This window comes from Fomitiporia mediterranea (assembly GCF_000271605.1).
Source record: "Fomitiporia mediterranea MF3/22 unplaced genomic scaffold FOMMEscaffold_3, whole genome shotgun sequence".
NCBI lineage: Eukaryota > Fungi > Basidiomycota > Agaricomycetes > Hymenochaetales > Hymenochaetaceae > Fomitiporia > Fomitiporia mediterranea.
In genome coordinates this window covers 2,356,639-2,379,322 of record NW_006760388.1, presented here as the reverse complement: position 1 = coordinate 2,379,322, position 22,684 = coordinate 2,356,639, and the positions used below count along the sequence as shown (strand labels likewise).

The window sequence follows — 22,684 nt, the reverse complement described above, 5'->3', positions numbered from 1 at the left end:
ACGACGATGCACTTATGATAGACGATTCCACAAAGGCCCCTTCCCATCCATTTTCTGCTCCCGCTCCTGCTTCTACACCCAACACAATAACCTTCGAACCACTGAGTACCGCCGCTCAACAAGCTGCACTCGCGAAGAAGAGCGAAATGCGTCGAATACCAATCCCACCGCACCGAATGACACCACTCAAGAACGAATGGGTAAACATATTTGGTCCATTGACTGAGGTGCTGGGTCTACAAGTGCGGATGAACGTACATCGGCGGTGTGTTGAAATACGAGTGCGTATGCTATTAATCAACGTTCTTGCCAGCATTTATTCATCTTCTTGATTAAACTAACTCGAATGTGATTTTAATCGACAGACATCAAAATACACCAAAGAAGTCGGGTCGATCCAAAAGGGTGCCGACTTCGTCAAAGCTTTTGCTCTCGGATTCGATGTAAATGTATGTTCAACCCCCTGCCCCTCTATCAAGAGGCATGTTTAAAATACTTAATCACTTCATTCATTTCTTTACACTAGGACTCCATCGCACTTCTCCGAATGGACGACCTCTACCTTGACTCCTTCGAGATCAAAGACGTCAAAACACTCCACGGCGACCACCTCGCACGCGCAATCGGGCGCATCGCAGGTCACAGTGGCAAGACAAAGTTCACAATCGAAAACGCAAGCCGTACACGAGTCATCTTGGCCGATACGTACGTTATTCATCTATCTCATTCTCTTCTTAACTTTAGGAGCCTTTTTGACATTTCTTTTCTTCTAGAAAAATTCACATCCTCGGTGCCTTCCAAAATATCAAAATCGCACGAGATGCCATCGTCTCGCTCATCCTCGGTTCTCCACCGGGTAAAGTGTATGCTGGCCTCCGTACGGTCGCCAGTCGAATGCGCCAGCGCGCCATTTAGATTCTACTGTGCATCTAGCATTTTCTTGTATTGCAAGTTGTTTCACGCGCCGGTCTCGCTTTTTTTTGTCCGTATTCATAGAACGTTGTGTTATCATGCCGTGTACTACTTTCGAAACCCGACTGGCCCGTATAATGTGGAATGATTAGTTAGAAGGATTTGTTCAGCCTATGTGATACATGTGTGCTAGTCTACAAATTGTAAGTTTTAGAAACGAATATTGGCTGCGTACATGGGTATGAAAATGGTATTTCGTAAGAAGATGGTGTGGGTATAAACGAATGCAAAGTTGTCCATTTGTAGGCAAGTAATCCAAAATATTTGAAGAAAGAGTGTATGTAGTTAGTACTGTCTGCTGTAAACGGACGCCCGTCCGATCCGAGTCGTCATTCACTGTCATCTTCATCGCCCTTTTTCTCAGCCTCGTACTGATCAACCTGGGTTTTCTCCAGCATGCTGAGAATCTCAATAAGCAGATACTCACGGATCAGGTACACATTCAAGAACGACTCACTTCTTCAATGCAGCTTCATTCACCTCCGGTCCCGCACCATCGCCAATAAGTACTTTCTTTCCTTCACTTGGCACACCATTTACGACCACAAACAACCATGCCGGACCAGGTGGATAAACTTCACCACTCGGAGGGCCCATAGCAAGTAATGTACTTGCATCGTTCGGATCATGCTTGAATTCAAGGTACACCAAGCGTGAGTTCGCGTGTACGGCATGCGTAACGTACCCAAGGTCCATACACGCTATCTTCACTGTATCTGATATCGACGGCTTCGCTCCCCCTGACCATTGCACGCGTAAATGCGCCAACCCCCCAAAGCCTATCATGTCCGGTGCTTCTGCAATTGTGGGACGTGCCTGATTCATGTATGGAGGGTACAACCATTCAACTCGATATTCTGTTCCATACTTTACCTCACTGCGGTCAAGGTTTGGGTTTGAACCTGCTATCATAACAGCACCGCTCGGCGTGAGAGTCGCAACGGAGTGGTACAACCTCGGGATTGCACTGGTCGGCATTCCTGAACTGCTAAACCGTGAACCTGCTGCCGCAGAAGGATCATACAGGACAGGCATCAAAACAGGGTTATCAGCATTCGACTGACCGACTTGGCCAATGACGTTCGCATAACCTGAGATGCCCGAGGCACCTCCGTTGACAATCAGGACCTCACCAGTCGGTAGAAGGACAGCATCCGGCATGACACGTGGCTGAGGCATCTGTTCAACTTGCCAGCCAGCGGCAATACCCTCTTCAGTAAGAACGAGTCGAGAACACTGTGACGAAGCAGGATCCTGTGAATTTAGTTCATAGCCTGGCTTCGTATCATCCGCCGCGGATCCTCCGCATAGAAGAATTTCAGGGGTGTATTTATTTTCTGCAGACAGAGGAAGCAGAAGACCGGTGCCTGTCATAGGATACGTCACGCGCACCCCATTTGGAATCTGTGGTAGACGACGCTCAGAGTTTGTTTTCCAGTCATAGATCGTGGCATCCTCGTTTGCTGAGATAAAGACCCTACCGTCTGGAAGTGAGAATGCGATGGGAAAGAGGTTTGAGTTCAGAGTTTCCTTTAGAAAGGGAAGCGTAATCGGGAGCCCGTTAGACCCCTTGATATCTTTGGGAGGGTAGTATTCTACAGTTGGGTTATTCGTAGTAGCATTGTTCATCCAGCCACCTTTCTTGGAACCGCCTATAATCATTGCGCTTCCATCCGAAAGGCGTATCACAGTGTTGTACCAGCGAGGAGATGCCATACGAATCCGAGTATGATTCTCATAGATGTCACAGTCTACCACAGAGTCCGAGTCACAAGGGTGGAACAGGCGTATTGCTTGCAAACCATCGACGTCCCCAAAGTCAGCTGCAGCAGTCTTGTCCGAGACAACTGGATTACCACCGACATTGATGAGAGTACCGTTGGAGAGAAAAGTGCCGCCAGCACAGAAGGAGTTCGACTTCATATGAAGTGCCTTGACAGCGTGAGTGTTAAGGTTGTACAGTGCACCCCAGGCAGGGTGCCCATCAATTGTAAGTGGGTTGTGCTCGACCTTGTCAATTATAATTGCGTGTGACGACGAGATAATGGCGAGTTGCATTGCGGCCACGCCGGTGGAGCCATTCTGGGTAAGCAGCCACTCACCAGAAGTCGGTGTTTGAGCGACGAGAACTTTTCGTTCTGGGGTGGGAGATTGTTCGTTGTTCACAACAGGCTTGGTCTGCGATGTGAGACTTGTCACTACGAAGGCGTCAATTTGCAATTGAGAGCCTGTCGTTGAGCCTTTATTGACTATTTTAATCTCATGCGCCGCCGACGTCAGACTATACATGGAGAATAGAAGCTGCTGCTGTTGGTCTTGGCTGGCGTAGTTGTTGATTGTTTGTGCAAGTTTTCCGTCGATAAAGACAGCTGCCTTGCCAAAGTGTTTGCCTTTGCTGCCATAAAGTTCAATGCCCGTGCCAGAGAAGGTATAGGTGGCATATGCGTCGCGTTGTGTTGTGCTGAGAGCAGAGCCGTTAACATAGGCTGGAGAATAAATAGTCTTCCAAGCGCGAGAATGGCGGATAGCTGGGTCATCGGAGTCAATCTGCTTGCTTCCGCTGGGAACGTAGAAGGGTGTGAATTTCGCAGGAGTCGTGGAGCCAGGAGAGACGTGGCCATTCCAGGCTGAGTCTCTCGAGTAGACGAGATGGATAAGACCGCAGATAGCAAACGCCGAACAAAGGGCGCGCATTGTGAGACAAGGGTGGCACTAGTATAGCAGTAGCAGCAGCAAAATAGATCTTGCCGCCGAGGACGATGCACGCGTTTTATTCGCTTGTGTAATGTGTTAGAAACAACGCACAGTGCACGTGATGCAGAATAAATTGAAAAGCACTAGGCCACAGGCCGGGGATTTGCGGTTGACGGCATTGATTTTGATGCCTGATTTTCCACGCAGAAGCTTTACATGCGCGCCGATCCGTCGTTCCCCGCCGGAAATAAACCGCCAATCCGCACCTGTTCCGGCCCTGCGCTGCTTCTCTCGCCCACACGTCTCACGTTCGGTAGCAACAACGCAACAGCACCCATGAGCCGACATCAGTCGTCTGCGTGGTTCCCGCCTCTGCCATCTGCTTCACGTCGGACACGAACCGCGGTTGAGCAGTTAACGCTGCCACCAATTGAATGCTCCCCTCCCGACATGGCTTAGCGTCGTGTTCGAGTTGGAAAATTTGCTGATCTGTACTTGGTGGAATGTGATGATTCGCTTAAGTGTTTACTCGGCCGGCGATTAGCTCACGCGACACCAGTCAAGCTGAAATGTCCAATGCGATCAAGCACAAAGGGACAGCGAATACAGGCGAGTTATTTGCAACTTGATGCTGAAGCAAGAAAGGAGCGGATATTGGCCAGACAAACGTTGTCATGCAGTGAGGACTTCGGGCACTTTGTTGGGACGGAAGAAGTGACCGGAGATGAGGTATTAGAGAGGGCGATCGACGTGAATTTCCTTATTCGTGTGTCCAGTTAGCAGGAGCCGTTGTCGTGTTCTGTGATATCTTTCTTTTGTTTTTCCCTACTCTACACTCTAATCTCGCCTAATCACGGTCCTTCTCTCCCTCCTTCCTCCATCTTCTCCTCGTCTGCGACGACATCCACGCCCGCCGGCACCTCCTCCTCTTCCCTCGCTGCTCTCTCGTCACTCTGGCAGTCTGTACCATACATATCTCTTTGACCACCCCTATCACTCGGCCTCTGCATGGCTCTCAAGCTCCCGCAGATCCCAGGAGAACGCATTTCGCAGCTTCTTCCAACTGTAAAATGCTCTAACTGCAACCAGCCTGTAGCACTTGCTGACCTCGGCGACCATATCTGTCCTCCGCCACCATCTTCCACTCCCCGCCCCTCTGCTATTCTTGAAAAAATCCGCCAAGCTTCCCAGTCCGTCGCGGCTCCTACTCCTCTCAAAGTGAACACGAATATAACGAAACCGAATGGCAATGTGAGTCTGGGCAGTAATAATGACGCCGAGCGCAATGCACGCTCTATGATAGACAGGGCTTTCCGCCGGTCGAAAACGCCGCAACCAGGCGTCCCTCCACCGTCTAAATCAGTTTCACCAGCGCCTAGCGTATCACGTCGTTCACGCAGCTCGTCAATGTCGCGTCGTCCACACGTGCAGATTCCACCGTCTGATCATATATCTCCACCACTTCCAACTTCAGTCAGTGCTGGTGCAAGGCTTGAAGCACCCATGCGCATAGGTACCCCACATGCGCAATCAATATCTCCAGTAGGACGGTCTGAGATCCCTCGTTCTTTCTCTCCTGGCTCCATCACTAATTCACGGAGACCGAGCGTGAGCTCCATGCGCTCGACATTTAGTTCGGAAAATCGGCCACCATTGCCTACAAACCCCGCTCAGAACAAGAGTCCGATTATGTCGCGCCCCCCTGGCCCAATTTCTCTTCCTTCACGTCCTTCAATAGACATACCGCCCTCCCGAGTTTCAATGGACCGCCCGGCCTCCGCGCGTCCATCACTAGATTCACGACCGTCACACGACGGTATGCGCAACCCGGGTCCATTCGGTCCATATAGTGCTGGTGCTCAACGTCCCCCTCCACTTCCTACTGGCCAGCCAGGAGGCAACGGACTGCATGAAGGTGAAGTAAATATGGCCGGTGTGGGAAGACGAGGCTTTCAAGCCGTTGCACAGGCGGCAATGCTAGCTGCTTCTCTGAATAGAGACCAGGCACCCGATAGAATGCGGACACCCACTATCGGAATGGATGGCAGAAGGATCAATGCACCGAGACATTTGAATATCGATGCAAATGTTACTCAACCTTGTAAGTACTTACCACCTGTCATGAAAGACACTTTTTGAACAGCAGGTCTATAGCAACATCCTCACTTTCTCCAAATACCCCTCTGTCATCGCACTCGCCCCGGTCTCCTTCGCCTCATTCACCCAACGTAGTTCCTCAGCCAGGAATCGTTTCTTCGCGGACCCCTTCCCCTGTGAATGGCACTTTAACTGGGCTTACCCGAACCCTGTCACCTAAAACTCCCGATACGGTCACTCCTCGGACCGTGCGCTCCAGTTCTTCAATTCGCTCACGTCTCTCTGAGCGCTTTAAGAACAAGGATTTGGGCGTAGATACGACAGCCGTCTCCGCTAATACGCCGAAAAATGGGGCGCCTGCTTCACCGTCTGACTCCGATTACAGTAGTTCTGGTCTTGCGTACGATCGGGAAACGGAGTCTGCACTTTCACCTACTTCCCCGCCTTCCAGAGCTTCGAGTAAAAAATCGAGACGCGAAGGTGGTCACATTCTTTTTCCGTCTACCAGCCCTTCGTCGCCTCCACAATCTCTCAAGGGTCTCCCAACTCGGTCTGCGTCGGCTTCCTCTGCATATAGTTACGCATCCCGCAGTACTACCAAGTCGACTGGTGCATTGGAACGCGACCGGTACCGTGCACTTGATACATTATCTGAGGAGCGTCCTCCGCTACCTTCCAATGTTCCACTCTCACCTACCTCGGCAACTCGGTCACCGAAGCTGCCCGCACGTTCCCGCACGACACCGGCGATGGGCGGATCAAGAGAGGGGAAGGAAGGCACGGATGCGAAACGGCGGCCACGTCAATGCACAAAATGTAACAAGAGTATTGAAGATGGACGCTGGATACGTGCAGAAGGTGCTGGAGTGCTGTGTGAGAGATGCTGGAAAATGATGTATTTGCCAAAGGTAAGCTCTGACGCCTTGCGCTTCCGTTGGGTGTGATGTCGATTAAGCTTACAACCTATCGAACCTAGTGCCGAAAATGCAACCGGCCCATTGAGAAGCAGGCCGTGTCATCTGCAGACGGGCAGCTCAAGGGCAAGTACCACCGCGACTGCTTCAACTGCCACAAGTGTCAGGTATGTCGTTCTCATCAACGTTGTTTTAATGCATCAAGTGCGTATGTTAACAATTGGCATACGTAGCAACCATTTCCGGACAAAGAGTTCTACGTCTTCGACGGAAAACCTTATTGCCGGTACCATTATCACGAGGCGAATGACTCATTATGCTCTGATCTGGCATGTGGGCAGCCTATTGAAGGTCCATGTGCAGTGGCACACACTGGTGAACGGTACCACCCTGAACACCTTATTTGCGAATTCCGTTATTCGGAGTCCATAGGCTCAATTGGGTCTTTGTCTGGCGCCGAAGGCGGAAAACGGCGCTGCACAGAGAGACTGGAGGAGTATTGGGAAGTCGATGGGCTAATGTTATGCGAGCGTCATGCAAACTTGAGGATGGAAATGGACATAATGGCCCCTGACGAGGATATGGACGATATTGGAAAGGCTGGATTATTCAAAGACCTTATGAGCGGCTTACGGATGGCGGATCGTGACCGTGATAGCGACCCTGATGTACGGGCAATGCGACGCAGGACACAGTTCATTGAATTGCGCTAATCCACGCAGCTGAACGACCCCATTGCCTTTCCCCTTGTCTCGTCTTCTTCACCTTTTCCATCAATCCTTGTAGTTCTCTAGCTTTGCCCTGGTACACCTGGATACATGACGCAATTCCATTCACACTCTCAGCAGATCGATCGACCCAAGTCCACATCTCGCAGTTCGGTATCTTTGAACCGTATAATGGTCCTTATGTGCTCATCTTCGCATTCTTATCCTGTCGAATTTCACCTCGCCCTCTCTACTTGGTAGGCTCATACGGTCGGCGCCTAATCTCTGGACCCTCGCCCACTCCACACATACACGAATCCACCCCAGAATATATTGGATTATTCGCTTCTTGGACAAGTCTCGTCGCTTACTTACCCCCCTCTAATCGGTCGCCTTGTCTCTCATTCGGTTCACCCCCCTTCATTTCCACTTTCCTACCGTCACATCTATCCCATATCTCTCATATTTCGTTTACGACATTCCACCCTTTTCTGCATATGCAATTTCTTTCGGATTCTTGCGCATAACTAAACCAGATACCGTTACCGTGATAAGCCAAGGCTAAATATCTCTCCATCTACATATACCCGAGGGCGCTTCGATTTGGACTTGATATATTGATTTATTGTTAAGAAATTCCTTGGACAGACTATATATTGATCGGATTCTTTCTTTCCTTCTTGGACTTCTCTGGACCACTGGACTACGCGTAGCTTAATCTCCTCTTGTTTCTCTCTTCCTTGATTTGATGTTTTAACCTCCTGTAGGCTGTATTTTAGCACACTTTCCTTCACGTCGTCTTTCGTACTATGCTCTTCATTCTTTACCATCTCTCTTTTCAGTATGCTTCGATGGGCCCTCTGTTTCTTATACCTTGTATTAGCATCTAGTACTTAACCCGATTTCTACTGGTGATATAATCGAAGTTCTTGGGAATAAATTGTCTCGATGCCTGTCGTGTGGATTAACTTTAACATTGCACGCGCGCCACGAGAAGTAAAGGAATTTGATTTCGACTGATGTATGAAATACAAATATGTATCGTTCCCTACTCAGGTACGACGACGGTTGCTGAGCTGGTTCGCACGTCATAGCCGTATGCCACACCGGCTGAGCCTGGGACGTTTCCGGAACCTTCGTAATGCATCTTCGAGACGTCGTAGTTTCCTGTAAAGGACGAAACCGAAAGGTTACTTCTCGTGAGGACAAATATTCGAAATCAGACATGTCGAACGTACCAATGAATGTCCAACCATCTTCTTTGACGTGGTACACGTTAATCGTGTTACCAGAGAAAGCATCACGATGACCCGCGGCATAGATACTTCTACGTCCCAGTTCTATTGCTTCGTCGTCTGTGAGGTCCCAGTGGTAGCCCTGGTCAAGTACACCATATGCAAACGTCGAACCGGAGCCGACGGAGAAGAGGTCGCCTTTCAGCCGCTGGCCGTCTGAGTCGACGTAGAAGACTGCTGGGCCGGTCTTGTCCCATCCGCAGATCATTGTACCCTACGATAAATAAAAGGTTAAGTATATGGACTAGTAGTGGAAACGGTTATAAAGAGAATGGGGATAACGTACCATGCTGAGTCCTGTACCTTTATAAGAGTATACGAGATTACAGAGATATTTGCTGGCTGCTGCAACGGATATGCGTTCGTGATTCCGTAGTTCGTGTAATCTACATTGCATGCCGAGATATGTTTCCCAGAACTGGCAATCGGCTATGCATCAAGACCAAGATCAACGTGGGGTACTTCCAGAAAACAGGAAGAGGATTATACCTGCGCCTCCAGCCATAGTCCCAAGCAAGAACTTGTTGATCTCGATGACCTTTTTGACAGTTCCAGAGGCTGTATGGATATTTCAGCTGAATGTCGTCCAGAGGCTGGTACTGATAGGGTAAATACCAATATATGATCCTGCGGTCGCACGCGAGTCTACTGCGACGATGACGCCGCCCTGGTAACGGAATGCAAGAGTGGTGGTACCATGCTGGATCTTAATCCGGCATGATGGGTCTGCATGGTCATCGGTGTGTAAACGCAGGAAAGCTGTTGGCTGAGTTATACGCTCAGTACAAAGCTCGGTCTGTAAGACAGTGTTTGGAGACTCACGTCTGCAAGAGATGGGAGCTTGAACATCGGAGCACCCTTGCTTAAGTTGCCAAAGCCAGCTGAAGAACCCCACATGGCATTGGTGAAGCCGTCCTCTTCCAGCTCTTCGTGGGCCTTACGAAGTTCTAAATCGTGGCTCGGACTTGCAAATTTGCGTACAAGGGTGTTCATCGTCGTTGCAAGATGGAAGAATACAGGTTGGCTTAATCTACACAGTGACGCGGCTCGTATATACCAGAGTGAACGCGACGCGCGTTTAACGATTTACACCGTACGTAATCAGATGTCATGTGATTTGCTATTATTACTTGTGCAGTGTGCATCTCTGCTTGTTTTTACCACCACAAAGGCCTTGGATTCTTGACCTCATCCTGTCCTGTCATCTATCCTCTCATCGCTTGTGTCCAGCTTATCATTAGAACCTTTCTTTCTGCACTGGTACGACTTCAAGAGCAGTGGGGCTTTAGAACACAACTTATTTCAGTTTGATCTTTTAATATCCTAGAACGCCAACCTTCCTCTTCCATGTCCTTCCTCACTGCAATGGTCAGTGGTCTAATGAGAGGAGGGTCGCAAGCCTCTGCACCCTCCGCAGCTACTGGGACATCTGATGCGAGGATAGAGGAAGTAGTGACTCAGACTGAAAATGTAACTCTTGAAGAGACTGCAGAAGAGTCCAGATCTATGGACATTGACGGCGTAACACCCAACGAAGAGCCCGTTCACGTCCTAGACGAAACGCACGAATCCTCCTCTGCACCAACCGGGTCAGCAGTTACTGCGAGAACAGAAATGGCGGCTGCTCAAACGCTCGTTCGACCGAGTTCTGTCCCTCTGGAACGAGAGGCTGCGCAGATGCCTCGTTTCGGCTACGTTTATGATGTCCGTATGATGAACCATGCGCCTGTGACCTCAAGCAATCATGAAGACCATCCGGAGCAGCCTGCTCGAATAGCCGGTATTTATATGAGGCTCCGCAATTTCGGTTGTCTGTTACGCATGAAACACATTCCCATCCGTCCAGTTCGTAAAATGGAGGCAATGCTGGTCCATAGCGAAGACCACTGGGAGAAGGTCCAGATGATAGCCCGTAACTGCATTCATATCGCATAAGTTTAAGTGACTTCGTACTGACGACACATCGTAACCTCTTTCATGCATAGGAATGGACTCTGAACAAATCGCCATGTCAGAGGCTTACTATGAATTTCTTTCACTCTATGTCTGTCCAAGTACTACCATGGCTGCTCAACTCAGCTGCGGTGGCGTCATCGAAGCTGCACTGGCTGTTGCACGCGGTGAGCTAGAAAAATCATTCGCTATCGTTCGTCCTCCTGGCCATCATGCAGAGCCAGAAGAGCACATGGGTTTTTGTTTCTTTAACAATGTTGCCGTGGCTGCGCGCGTCGTGCAACAACTCACGCCTTTGAAACGTATACTGATCTTAGATTGGTGTGTTCTAAGTCTCTGATTATGGTATCTTCCCTGACTGACCTTTCAATGCAAAGGGATGTGCATCATGGTTAGTATTCCATTAGTGTTAGATATCCGTTCGATTAATAATCTGATCCATCAAGGCAATGGGACACAGCGCGCCTTTAACGATGATCCTAGCGTGTTGTACATATCAATTCATCGGTATGAAAATGGTATATTTTACCCCGGTGGACCTTTTGGCGGATTAGATTCCTGTGGCGAAGGAGCAGGAGAGGGAACGTGAGTGTATCGTTTCTTATTATGAAGAAACTTATTTGAATGGTTGGCTTTTGAAAATGTTAGGTCAGTAAATATTCCATGGCCAGAAGCCGGGATGGGAGATGCAGAGTACATTCATGCTTTCACGAGGATTGTCATACCAATAGCTATGCAGTTTGCTCCCGAGCTTGTCATAAGTCAGTAACCTGGGTTTCGTCTTCAGCCCTGTATCGACTACTTTCTCACTATATAAATTTAGTTTCAGCAGGCTTTGACGCAGCTGATGGAGATGATCTTGGTGAATGCCACGTAACACCGGCAGGTTATGCGATGATGACGCACATGCTGTCATCGCTCGCCGGCGGGAAGCTCGTCGTTGCGTTGGAGGCAAGTCTTTCTTATTCATCGAAGGCTTTGCCAACGGTGCAGTCCTCACAAACCCCCCTTGATTTCCGATAGGGCGGATACAATGTCGAATCCATTTCAAACTCTGCACTCGCTGTAACTCGGGTCCTTTTAGGTGATGCGCCTCCAGAGTTGAAGCCGGTAGTGGCGAATGAAGCAGCTACCGAGACTGTATGGCTCGTAGCCAAACGACAACATAGGTATTGGCAGAACCTTGACGTAACTTCTTGTGAACCTCGTGAGGGTGCGTTATCGTTTTTTCTCTCTCGACAATATGCGATTAACAGACTGCTATGTCGTTCGAATTCAGAATACCCGGAGCAGACACTTTCGATACCCGGTTAGTTTCTGGTTCTTTTCATATTTTTTCCCCGATATCAAGGTTACATCGTCGAAAAGCAAAGCATGTTTTCACCTGTCCGATTTCGGTTTACCCTAATCAGCCGTTATGCCTTATACGCTTGTCTATTTATCTGACCTTGCTCTTCCACAGAACTACTTAAGATACATCGTCAAGAATACCTCTATCGAGAATACCAGATGGTGCAAGTACCGCTTCTAGACACAGAGGTAGAAGAGCGCTATCAGTCTCAAGTCATTTGCTCGTAAGCTTCTGTTCAATGCAGATAGTGTTAGGTGGGGCTGATATTTAACAGCCAAGATGTCATGGATAAGGATACCCTGGTCCTACTTGTACATCAATTGTGAGTTGTAATGCACACTTACAGTACCCGTTCCTGACAATGTTCATTGTTAGTGGCAACCTACTAGTTGAGGTCGCCGGCGCCATGGTATGCGATGTGCAACTCGAGCACTCCTATTTAGTACGTATACTAAAACGAAAATACATTGTATAACGCTAATTATCTACTGTATGTCCAATAGTTGGACGTTACTAAACGGCTTGTAGAATGGGTGAGGCAGAAGGGATACGCTTACGCGGAAATCAACACGTACCCAAGGCCTCCACAGCCCAACCATGTCAGTATTTACTTGCACAAAATCGATAAATACTTTAACGTTATGCAGAGACGAAGTTGGTCGGAGCTCGCTCGCGAGGTCGTATCCTACCTGTGGGACAACTACATTCTGTGAGCAAACTATCGTGCCGTTCATCATGCGATAATATCTCATCCTACGCGTGGACAGGCTTTCACAGGCAAAGAAAATTGTCTTGATAGGACATGGTCCTGAATGTCAAGCTGTCATGGACCTTTTGAGCACTCGTGGTACACAGCCTTCCTCCTTACTACTTTCAAACCACCAGCATTTTCTAAAGCAAACATTGTAGTACAAACTGTAATGGATACAGTCCAAGCTGTTGTGTTGATCGTTGGGCGAGAAGACATCCCTAGTATCCCGAGGCACGAAGACGAACTCAGGGACTGGTACACAAAAGTAAGAGCCCCACCAATCTACAATTAATCCATCTTTGTATGGAATGTAAACTAACGATATTCGAACACAGAGCTCCTTCGTTGCTGCCCCTCTGGACCACGAACTCAACATCGAGGGAAAGATACGCAAGAAGCACGGGAAAGTGAAGTTTTATAGTACGTCAATCGAATCATCAAAGAAATTCCTGTACAAGCCAAGTGGCTCATATTACTTCGCCATAGACGAAAAGAAACGAGTTAAAATTTTGTCCCATGCCCTCCCGGACATCACGTCGTTCATTGAGTCTAAGTTGTCGTAATGAGCCAGTACTGGATGCTGTCTTTCAATGTAGTTTAGATTTAGTAGAACTTTACCGTCGTGTCATCTGCTTGCATTGTCTCTTTCTTCATCTGATCTAGCACTTGTTTTGCTTTCGTGTTTAGAGTAAACACCACATATAACCAAACTTTTCCGAATGAGAAACCCATAACCGTGTCATTGTACAATTTTCATACAATAACAAAGCACTAGAGGTCGAAAGAAATAGAAAGAAAAGGCTACAAACAGCTAATAAAGAAAGAAAAAAGCAAAGGAAAACAAGGACGAGGAAAAAAAAGAAAACAGAGAATCAAGGAAAGACATGATGTGGATATATCCATTTACCAAGCTAAGTAGCAAAGAAAAAAAAAGACAGTAGTCCGAATGATTGTGCGTATACTTAGGATAAAAAATGCCAAAATGAGAATTGCCCGATTGAGTCGAAACATGCAATAAAAACGAGGGGATTGGATGCCATGATATTGTCCCATACCAGCCGAAGCTTGGAATGCTAGCAGTGTAGAGAGGACATGAAACCTGTCGTCCTCGGTCGGCTGGAAGGCCGGAAGGGTGGGAGATTATACTCCGTTTCGTGTTGGATGCGGCCTACTTTCAGAGTTGCACGGATCCCGCATCCAGGATAAAGCGCAGCGTGCAGTAGGTCCAGGTTATGGAAATGGTTCGCAGTGGAGGCGAATTAGATAAAGCAAGTATTTCTTGACTTGAGGTTCAAGAACCAGCCTTCAAAATCTCGGCCATGTCACGTTCATCGGCTGCATCAAGCTGTCTAGCACGCGCTTTCAAACGTACTGCGGTTGATACCATTGTTAATTACTGTGTGTGTTATGCATAAAGATGACGGAGACTCACAATTACGATCGAAGCTAATGAGGACGACTTTAGCAGCACCAGAAGTATCGCGGTTGGGGGATTCCAAGATGGCAGATCGATCAACCCAATGGTCATCTTGCCAAACTGTCGCGCGGAGAATCAGGTCATCCATACTCCGTTCCCATGAGTCCGACACGAAGTCAATTTGTTCGCTGCGAACGTTCAGATTTTGCAAGTAATTCCCTTTCGACGTCTGGACTTTCAACGAACGTGAGTGTGTACGGATATGCGAAGTAATGTATGAGATCGCAGCAGTGGCGGCTTCGCCAAGAGTTGATGGGTTCGTCGCAATGCCATCTAACTCCGTGATGACTGCAAGAGGAACAAGGATGGTCCACTTCATGGAGTCAACAAGGGTGGCAAACATGGATAGGGAGGACAAAAGGAAGTTCGTGTCAATGACAAGTACAGTATACCCAGGCACGACTCGCAGTGCGCGTCGTTGCGATGTACGGGGTCGAGGTCGTCGAGGTCGGGCGCGCGATCTTGCAATGTCTTTCGTCGTTCGAAGCATTCGGAGAAGCTCACGGCGTCTTGCCTGTTTATGAAAGTAATCTTATAAGTAACAATGCTGATGAAAGTAAGTCTCAACTGACCTTAAGAACTTTCACTTCCTCGCTTTCTTCGCTGTCACTCGAGCTCTCGCTGTCATCGTCCGAAACATCGTCAGCAAATGCGCCATTATCCTCGTCGACATCCATTTCATCAGATGTCCATGGACGCCTACTCCGTCTTCGTTCCTCTTCCTCGCGTTCAAGTCTGTCTTCTTCGATCCATCTCATCACTTTCTCATCCAAAACTCCAGAGACCCCGAAAGCACGCGTCACTGCGTTCCAGCTGAAACCGGGAACAATCTTCGTAAAGATACCAGCTGCACGAGCAATTCTCACCCAACGCGTACTCTTGCCTCCCTGTTTTGTCGATTTTTCTGTCTCATCATCGCTTTCGATAACACCATCCGTAAGGCCTTCTTTGTCCTCGCGCGTGTCGAGAATCTCGAGTTCCATATGCCGATCTTCGCCACCCTTCCAGAATCCTCGTTCATAAACACGGCGTCCGCCCCACTCCATTCCCCGAAGACACCAGTCTTCTGGGAGTGGTGTGCATCCGCTGGTCAATCGGACACCGCTCTCAATCTGAGGGACGTCACTCGGAGGGATCCTACTGAAGAAAGCGGCAAGTTCTTGCCATGGAATAGCGCGTTCCAGTGCTCTTTGGACGGCAGGATGCTTCATAACTGTCGCAAGGAACGTGAGGATCACCGTGTTGTAGGGGTTTAAAGAGGGTCGGGAAAACGGCGTCGCTTTACGAGTAGGATGTCGAAGCGTGAAGGCAAACATCTCGAAGGTGAGCTGCAAGGCATATTTAAATGCCAGAGGGACCTCATTCTGTTCCGAGGAAACTGCTTGGGTATTGACTAGCATCGGAGATACATTGAGAACACCATTGCTCTTCACGTTGATATCTTCGCGCATCACGGGAGAAGCACCACCGTTTTCACCGTCATCGACCTCCATTTCATCAACCTTCTTTACCAGCATGTTGACCTTCGCACTCGCAGCTGCAGCTTGTGCGGCGGAAGACATATCCTTGCTACCCGAGGCCCCACTTCCAATGCCTCCAGTGCTTCGGAGCACGCCAGTCGGTTTTCCATACTCGAGCAGGGCCGAGATATTGATGACTGCCATCATAATCCAGACCCGTTCTTCTGCACCCTCTATCTGGAGCCGCTCCATGAAGCGGGCCAGAGTTGGCGGGAAATCGTCCAATTGCACATTGGTAAAGAGCATGCCGTGCAAAAGCACAAAAAGGTCTTCTACAGAGGAATCCGGCATTGATCGCTTCGTCTGCGCAGCAACTGACCAGAGTTGCAGAACTGATTCTCGGGATGTCGGGAACGGGTGGAGGGTAGTCATACTTGAATAATGCATATTTAGAATTGGTTCAAATGAGTTAATGGACTAAACATACCTCTTGCAAAAGTGATATACTGCCCGCAGCTCCTCCGTTTCGACATCCCGGCTTAATAGTCCAAGGTGATGATGTAGTTTACCTGTCCCTGGCATATCAGCCAGGCCCGCAGCGTACCAGTCACGCGCGATTGAGCGCCACCGTTCTTTCTCGGGTTCAAGTTCGAGCGCCCGTGCCGCAGCAACGCCTACGCTTGGGCCTGGCGAGTCATCGATACGCGCTATCGACTCATCCGGCTGAGTCTGGGCAGCCAACATTTGCTGATTCACCGGCACAAACTCGCTCGAGCCGGTGAGCGCAGTAGAGGGTGTCGTCATCGCAGCAATGGCCATGCGGTATCGCGCGAGATCACCCAAAGCTTCAAGCCACCCAGATTTGAAGCTTTCAAGCGTCTGCTCCTCTAGAAGCATAGAGTAGAATGTGTATGCATATATGATGAATTCCTGTAGATGTTCGAGGGCGATGGCGGAATGAAACGATGCACGGCGGAGAGTTTCGAGTGGTCGGTTGAATGCATGGGTCCATAAACGAATGATGATGTTATATTTCGTTGGTATATTCCTGAGGGACGCTGGAACTTGCGGTCCAAGAGTAAGAACAAGAAGATTGTGCATTGATTCAGCGAGTCTTAAGCAAAAGCCAAAAGAGGTCAGAAAGTCCGCAAGTAGAAATGGGAATATTCATAACGTACTCCTTGTAATCCGCAACAAACTTGCGCCATTTTTCCTTCTCTGCTTCCTCGGGCTCTTCAATTGCTTCATTTGGACGTTTGAGCGTTATCCGAGCCTCGTCCGCAGCGTCCTTAGCATCTTCTCTAAGCAAGCGAGATTCCAGATTTGAGATGCCCCTGTACAGCTTCTTCAACTGCTGCGCAAAGGCGCTAGAGCTTGCGTGTTCTCGAGGTTGCTCATCGAAGAGTGCAGAAGATGCCGAAGAACCATCGGTGGTGGAGTTGAGGGTGAAACTCGAAGAGGTAATTGAGTGCGCATATGAAGACGTGGAGGAAGCCGAAACGTAGTCTCCCGACGACTTGGGTGTGGGAGTTGGTTTATTTCCGTTCGCAGGAGCGGACCTGAGCGCATGAAACCGGACGGGATCGTCCTTACGATAATCAAACAGGCGGCCGTGGTGTGCACCTCTCTCTACAGAAGCCATTGCATTCTTGGGAGCATATGCGCTACTGGTCGTATCCGAAATGACCTCTGGTTCGGCAGTTCGACGGATTGGAAATGGGTCAGTGTCGGGGTTATACAGCTTAGGCTGCGCTCTTGAAGAGTGATGGGCCCTCGGCGAAGCTGCAGCTTGCCTTCTCCTTCGTTGGAAGTCATCTGCTGTGTCCTGCAGGTCCGAGCGCGAAACAACTACTTGAGGAGCAGGTTGTTGAGGTCTCCTTGTGGGAGAGGAAGGCATCGGTGGTGAGGGAGGTCGAACTGGAGGGCGATCTGGCTTGTCTTTTGGACGGCTCGCGCTGCGCGAGGAACGAGGTTAGTAGGGTTCGTGACTAAATACGTAGGAAATATAGCTCACGCTGCCTTACTCCGCTGGATTGCAATGAGCCTGTCGAAGAGGTCTGGTTGAGCAGGTTCGCGCTCCTTCCCCTTGCGAGACTTTGTAGGCTGGGTGCTGTCTGCCATTGTGTACGCGGACTGCGAGCGCAGCGGGATGGGGGATGAGATGAAGAAAGAAAGAAAGAGGGAACTCTATGCGACCGGTGCACAGTACTCGTCCTGTGGGTGCTGCGGAACGGCCGCGTGACGTGACGGATCGCCGCCGACACTAGTAACGCTCATTAAACTGCATTCATTTCCCTCGATCGAGTCTCAGTGCAAAGAGTCACTGAAAATTTTCATAGGTAATTATGTTCTTCAGGCGATTGCTCTCCCCTTCGATGGATTAGATATAGAATACTAAATTTCACTCCTCACTGTCAAGTTTTATTTTTTTGAAAGTGCATACAACCCAAAGTATGTACCAGATAGCTAACAAAAGGAAAATGATCGGCTTGCCATAGAAGTACACTCGCTCGCATAAGCGCCCCCCGTCATCTCCGAGATCACCTAGAGGCTTGACACGTGCCCCTCTTTCGAGACCCAGCATTCACTTCTTGTGTGTCAACCGTAGACACCCACAAGATTGATTGCTGGCGCACGCCGTCTACACCTCTCCATTTTCAACCGACTTGTTGCGATGGCCCAGATTCGATAAGTCGATCAGCGGGATTCGGAAGGGCATTCCCACAGCTGCGCACAGAAGGGATACATCGATCCAGATACCGCACTAGTCAAATGCCAGTCAAGTCAAGTCACAGCAAAGCAACTACGCATCGCATAACCCACCAATGATACAATAAAGGCAAAGGCTCCACCCACTTTGAACTCACGCGCAGCGAGCTCGAGGCGACCCTGACCAGTGTGGACTGCATTGTGTCACGTCAGCGAATGAGATTCCACTGTATACGTCGAAAATAGAATCCTCTTACAGTATGCCGCAGCTATTAACTCGAACGCAAATACAAGGCCTAAACGGTGCAAGGTGCGTGGATAAGTTCATTCGTATCCCAACAGCTTCTCGATATTACGTTTTCATGACTCACTTGCGAATATCACGGCAAATGGAACATTCCTAAAAAGGTTAAAAATATTCAGATCTTGGGAACTAATGCTCTTGCAAGAGTGATGCCAACTTACGTTCGCAGCGATGCAAGGAAATAAATCGCGCACATAATCCCCCACACTGTGAAATATAATCCTAGACCAGCATTATACTGAGGAGTCGCTGCGCCGGCTGCAGCCGCGGTTATGCCGTTTGACACGTCTGAGGCAGGCGCAAAGCTTGCCGCGAGCTGGAGTGTGGGCTGAACATTGATGGCATATGAAATCCAGAAGCCGCCTACAGAAGGCGATCAGGCTCAGATTCACGTCATATAGAGTATTAAACTCTCTAAAGAACTCACCAAAGGTACCAAAGACGACACACGGGAAGGTGTTCCCGATCAGCCATTCCATTATGCAAGCAAGGTAAAGTCCTATCCCCGCGCAAGCGTAAAATGACTATTTTATGAAATCCATTATCATTAAGCTCACAGCCTAGGTTTAAGCATCGGTACATACACCAAGCATCGCCACGCTAGAAGCAGCGGTTGCTCCTTGGAAGTTCAAAAGGTCCATTGACAACGGCATATGCGCAAGTAAGAAAGCAGAGACACCCCTTTCAGATATCTTTAATCATCTGACGCTTCTTCTATGCAGGTGCAGGTTATTGGACACTTACAAGGGTGTCGGATTTCCTACCTTGCCCACGAGCGCATTCTTAGTTCCTGCGCTGTTGCGTGGTTGAAGGTACAGGCTTTCGAACTGCTCAGCCGTAAGCGTAACAGTCGTCAGCTGCCTCGGCAACTGATTCCCGTGCGAGATGTGCTCAAAATCGCCGTGCTTCGTGTCGGACATTGTCTTCTCTTTCATGCGTCGGTGTTCTTCCTTGGGTTTGAGTCGAAGAAAAGCCGAAGAGCGGGCTGCCGAGAGACTTGAGTGCGGAGTGAGCTGCGGGGCGCGGGGACAAGGTAGGAGGATTGGACTTAAACACCGCGGGGAGGTAGGTATGGGGGAGCGACGGCCTTCCGTGGGCCTCCACTTTAAGCCTCAGAATAATTGAGACGAATGACTGATTTTTCAACCAACTTGGGAATTTCTGTGCGAACTTTTAGGTATGGATGCCGTTCAAAGATCGCTCGTACATCCGTGACCCCTTGCTGCATTTCCACTAGCTCAGCCGCTCTGGGATGTCAGGACCCCACGGGACGCCGCAATTTAGTTCCTTTGGCTACACGCTTAGATTCGGAAACGACTAGATTCACCAACGAGGGAGGACCAGATGGTACGGAAGTCGCACTGGGGTGATCGAAATAGCATGCGGAATACTATGGATGCCGAAAGAAGTGCACATTGAATACGATTGCATCTATATCAGTGCTCACATGAGCACTGATAATTGGACCAAGATTAGAACTTGTGAGTATTTGAGGCAGGTCGTACCTTCGTTGCAATCGTAGAAATTCGCGATATCACGGGGAATGTAGGCGGGCCGCTTCGGGATGCAAATTAATTTATTCGGGCTTTAACGTACGGAAGAAAAACTCTATAATGCTACTCTTGTACGATATCCTCTTTCCTAGGCTTGGACGCCTTAAGTTCCTTGCCTTGACCGATTAGATTCTGCGCCTCGTTGTCTATAACGATTCCTATTCCAAAGTTCAATTGAGTTCCTGGGTAAATATGGAACCGCGAATCAGAATGGATACATACCGAGACCTTCTTCCCTCACGAGCCCGAGCACGTGCTCAAGCTCCACATATCCATCCTTGTCCACATCAAGTTTTTGAATAACTGCGTGTCCGACATCTTCGTCTGGCTGGTGCTTGATGACTTTTAATGCCTTATGCAAGTCCTCTACGGAAATGCGACCCTGCGGGTCACAAGAGATCATTTGCAATGAATTTCCGACCTTGGCATCGTACTCCGAAAGTTGCGCATCAATTTTTGTGATCATACTACGGATACGCTTAACGAGCGGTGTGTCCTGCGAGGACAGTCAGCATGCATTCAATACAAAGGGGTGTTTGGGGGGGGGGGGGGACTGACCTCTTCGGCGCTCCTATTTTCTTCCATGAGTGCGCGCAATTCATCTCGTTCTTTGAGCACACTTGACTTGGCAGAAAGAACGGAAAGCGCCTCAGCAAGCTCCGCCAGTTGTTCCGTCGTCATACGTGCATCCTGTCCTTCAGCAGCGGCTGCTTCGGTTGCGCGAAGCTTCGAAGTAATATTGACATGAATAAAACATGTGCAGCAGGAGAACAGCATCCGACACTCACCTCAGACTCCGGCAATAGGGATTCAGCCATAGCCACCTCTTCTTCACGCTTCGTACGTTCCTCCGCTTCTCGCTTCGCACGACGTGCTTCCTCCTCCTTGGTCTCCTGTTCCTCTTCGTCCTCAATGAGTTCTTCCTGCTGTTGGAGAACCTCCAGCTTCTGCTTGTAGCTGGCCTTATCGGAGTCCACCTCAAGCTCGGCTTCATTGAGCTAAAGGCACAGTCAGTAATCCGGCGATCGAACAAAGCCCTTTAAAAGCCGCGCACCAAGTTATCAGGAAGACTGCTCAGGACACTTTCCAGACTCTTGATAGTGAAGTCTTCTTCGGTCTCGCCCGGCTTTCTGTCGAAATAGAAAGCCCTGCCGAGGATGAGTAAGACTCCAGAGACACGGTTATGGAGATGAAGTTTAATCCAGGTGGAAAGCTCAGACCGCAGGCGTGCAGGAGAAGCACCTATGGTTCGGATACCGCGGGATTGGCAAGCCTGCTGAAGCTCTGCTGTGGACAAAGAGTCGATCCCCTCCATGTCAATGGCCTGATCATCGCGACGAAGCTGTGTTAGTCTTGCCCTGATGGCACCTCGGAGGAAGTTATCAGTGCCAAAAGCGTTAAGGCCCATGTAACGGCACAAGGAGACAAGCTGAGGCCGTGACAGGTTGTCCAGAGTGAGATCATCGTCAAAGAGTTTGGCGACGTTAACGATATCGGTAGTTGAGGGGGATTCTCCTGTCGCACGGACCTAGAAGGATCCTTCAGCCAATGCCAACGATGACTACAAGTGATCATCCTTCACCTTGCGGAAAAACTCCTTGAACGCATCGCTTCCGACAATATGTGCATTAGCCTTCAAACCGGATTCTCTGACAGTTTCCTGAAGGAACTTCGCCATTTCCAAACGGACCCGGAGTAACTTCCTTTGCTTCTCTTCCTAATTTTGAAATGAGAATCCCAAGTCTGACAAATACCACATCGTGCATTATACATACCGCAGCAAATTTATCCTCAAATGTTGAAGGAAGCATATTCGGGAAAAGCTTAAGAGCGACAGGAAGTAAAAACTCCATGAACGGTACAATCACAAAAACAGAGAAAGGAATCAAGCGCAAAAGATCAGTCGTCGTTCTTTTAAGCTAAATGTATCAAGAGAAACATGCTCAGCGATGCCTAGACAGCAACGTCACAGTTAAGTAGCGTACCTGACGTCTTTCTCGCCTTGTCAATGCCTCCCCATGGAGAATTTTCCACTGCAGCCTTGCAGAAATCCGGACCTCTGACACGAGAAGCTTTGACCCATTCCAATAGTGAGCAGCCTCATGTTTGACCTTCTTCCAAATGCGTGTACCCAACGGTTCCTTCACGGCACCCTCTTTTGACGCTACCGCAGTTGGAGCGCCTTCTGTAGCGACGCGTGTTTCTCCTGGTCCCGAACTTGGCGGTCCCTTCGTACTCTGCCATCTAATAGCAGGAGCAGCGACATGGTACACTTGAAGCGCGCCCGTCTGAGCGAAAATTTGGTGCTGGTTACGCAAAGCTAGCACATGAAGAACACGGTAGTGTGTTCCAAGCGACCGCAGACAAAAGGGAGCTGCAGACGGCGGTCGCCGAGGTAACCATACAGACATTCGGTCAAGAGAACAGACAAGTACGCATCGACTTAG

General features: G+C 49.2%; 8 protein-coding genes across 8 annotated transcripts; 3 read left to right on the top strand and 5 right to left on the bottom strand.

The window, feature by feature from the left end:
• Positions 1–14: 14 nt before the first annotated feature.
• Positions 15–915, top strand: FOMMEDRAFT_78881 (uncharacterized protein; the record flags this gene model as incomplete). Its single annotated transcript, XM_007264007.1, has 4 exons — positions 15–281; positions 366–449; positions 527–705; positions 774–915. The coding sequence occupies 4 exons, from the start codon at positions 15–17 to the stop codon at positions 913–915; spliced, it is 672 nt and encodes a 223-aa protein (XP_007264069.1).
• A 357-nt stretch (positions 916–1,272) lies between these two features.
• FOMMEDRAFT_104276 (copper radical oxidase) lies at positions 1,273–3,672 on the bottom strand. The gene is made up of 2 exons (XM_007264006.1): positions 1,430–3,672; positions 1,273–1,371 (listed from the first exon to the last, which is right to left on the bottom strand). The coding sequence occupies exons 1-2, from the start codon at positions 3,664–3,666 to the stop codon at positions 1,302–1,304; spliced, it is 2,307 nt and encodes a 768-aa protein (XP_007264068.1). The 5' UTR covers positions 3,667–3,672; the 3' UTR covers positions 1,273–1,301.
• A 933-nt stretch (positions 3,673–4,605) lies between these two features.
• FOMMEDRAFT_166228 (uncharacterized protein) lies at positions 4,606–8,243 on the top strand. Its single transcript, XM_007264005.1, has 4 exons — positions 4,606–5,767; positions 5,821–6,671; positions 6,740–6,844; positions 6,911–8,243. Exons 1-4 carry the CDS (start codon positions 4,675–4,677, stop codon positions 7,388–7,390), a joined length of 2,529 nt encoding a protein of 842 aa, XP_007264067.1. The 5' UTR covers positions 4,606–4,674; the 3' UTR covers positions 7,391–8,243.
• Positions 8,244–8,387: 144 nt separating this feature from the next.
• FOMMEDRAFT_104273 (N-terminal nucleophile aminohydrolase) lies at positions 8,388–9,721 on the bottom strand. Its single transcript, XM_007264004.1, has 6 exons — positions 9,502–9,721; positions 9,295–9,445; positions 9,169–9,237; positions 8,966–9,108; positions 8,623–8,893; positions 8,388–8,551 (listed from the first exon to the last, which is right to left on the bottom strand). The coding sequence occupies exons 1-6, from the start codon at positions 9,670–9,672 to the stop codon at positions 8,433–8,435; spliced, it is 924 nt and encodes a 307-aa protein (XP_007264066.1). The 5' UTR covers positions 9,673–9,721; the 3' UTR covers positions 8,388–8,432.
• A 169-nt stretch (positions 9,722–9,890) lies between these two features.
• Positions 9,891–13,440, top strand: FOMMEDRAFT_18146 (histone deacetylase clr3). Its single transcript, XM_007264003.1, has 18 exons — positions 9,891–9,939; positions 10,007–10,591; positions 10,665–10,953; positions 11,010–11,019; positions 11,075–11,217; positions 11,281–11,393; positions 11,456–11,583; positions 11,656–11,845; positions 11,912–11,941; positions 12,095–12,206; positions 12,258–12,305; positions 12,359–12,425; positions 12,487–12,582; positions 12,631–12,692; positions 12,751–12,830; positions 12,893–12,999; positions 13,070–13,154; positions 13,221–13,440. The coding sequence occupies exons 2-18, from the start codon at positions 10,027–10,029 to the stop codon at positions 13,295–13,297; spliced, it is 2,202 nt and encodes a 733-aa protein (XP_007264065.1). The 5' UTR covers positions 9,891–9,939; positions 10,007–10,026; the 3' UTR covers positions 13,298–13,440.
• Positions 13,441–14,025: 585 nt separating this feature from the next.
• Positions 14,026–17,568, bottom strand: FOMMEDRAFT_79429 (uncharacterized protein; the record flags this gene model as incomplete). Its single annotated transcript, XM_007264002.1, has 5 exons — positions 14,026–14,105; positions 14,167–14,725; positions 14,784–16,104; positions 16,159–16,785; positions 16,850–17,568. 5 exons carry the CDS (start codon positions 17,566–17,568, stop codon positions 14,026–14,028), a joined length of 3,306 nt encoding a protein of 1,101 aa, XP_007264064.1.
• A 760-nt stretch (positions 17,569–18,328) lies between these two features.
• FOMMEDRAFT_26712 (uncharacterized protein) lies at positions 18,329–19,604 on the bottom strand (the record flags this gene model as incomplete). Its single annotated transcript, XM_007264001.1, has 8 exons — positions 18,329–18,435; positions 18,539–18,574; positions 18,638–18,676; positions 18,752–18,780; positions 18,846–19,047; positions 19,112–19,208; positions 19,269–19,365; positions 19,429–19,604. 8 exons carry the CDS (start codon positions 19,602–19,604, stop codon positions 18,329–18,331), a joined length of 783 nt encoding a protein of 260 aa, XP_007264063.1.
• Positions 19,605–20,300: 696 nt separating this feature from the next.
• FOMMEDRAFT_79017 (MRS7 family protein) lies at positions 20,301–22,648 on the bottom strand (the record flags this gene model as incomplete). The annotated part of the gene is made up of 8 exons (XM_007264000.1): positions 20,301–20,395; positions 20,460–20,733; positions 20,796–20,944; positions 21,033–21,225; positions 21,292–21,765; positions 21,820–21,954; positions 22,013–22,156; positions 22,223–22,648. The coding sequence occupies 8 exons, from the start codon at positions 22,646–22,648 to the stop codon at positions 20,301–20,303; spliced, it is 1,890 nt and encodes a 629-aa protein (XP_007264062.1).
• Positions 22,649–22,684: the final 36 nt, after the last annotated feature.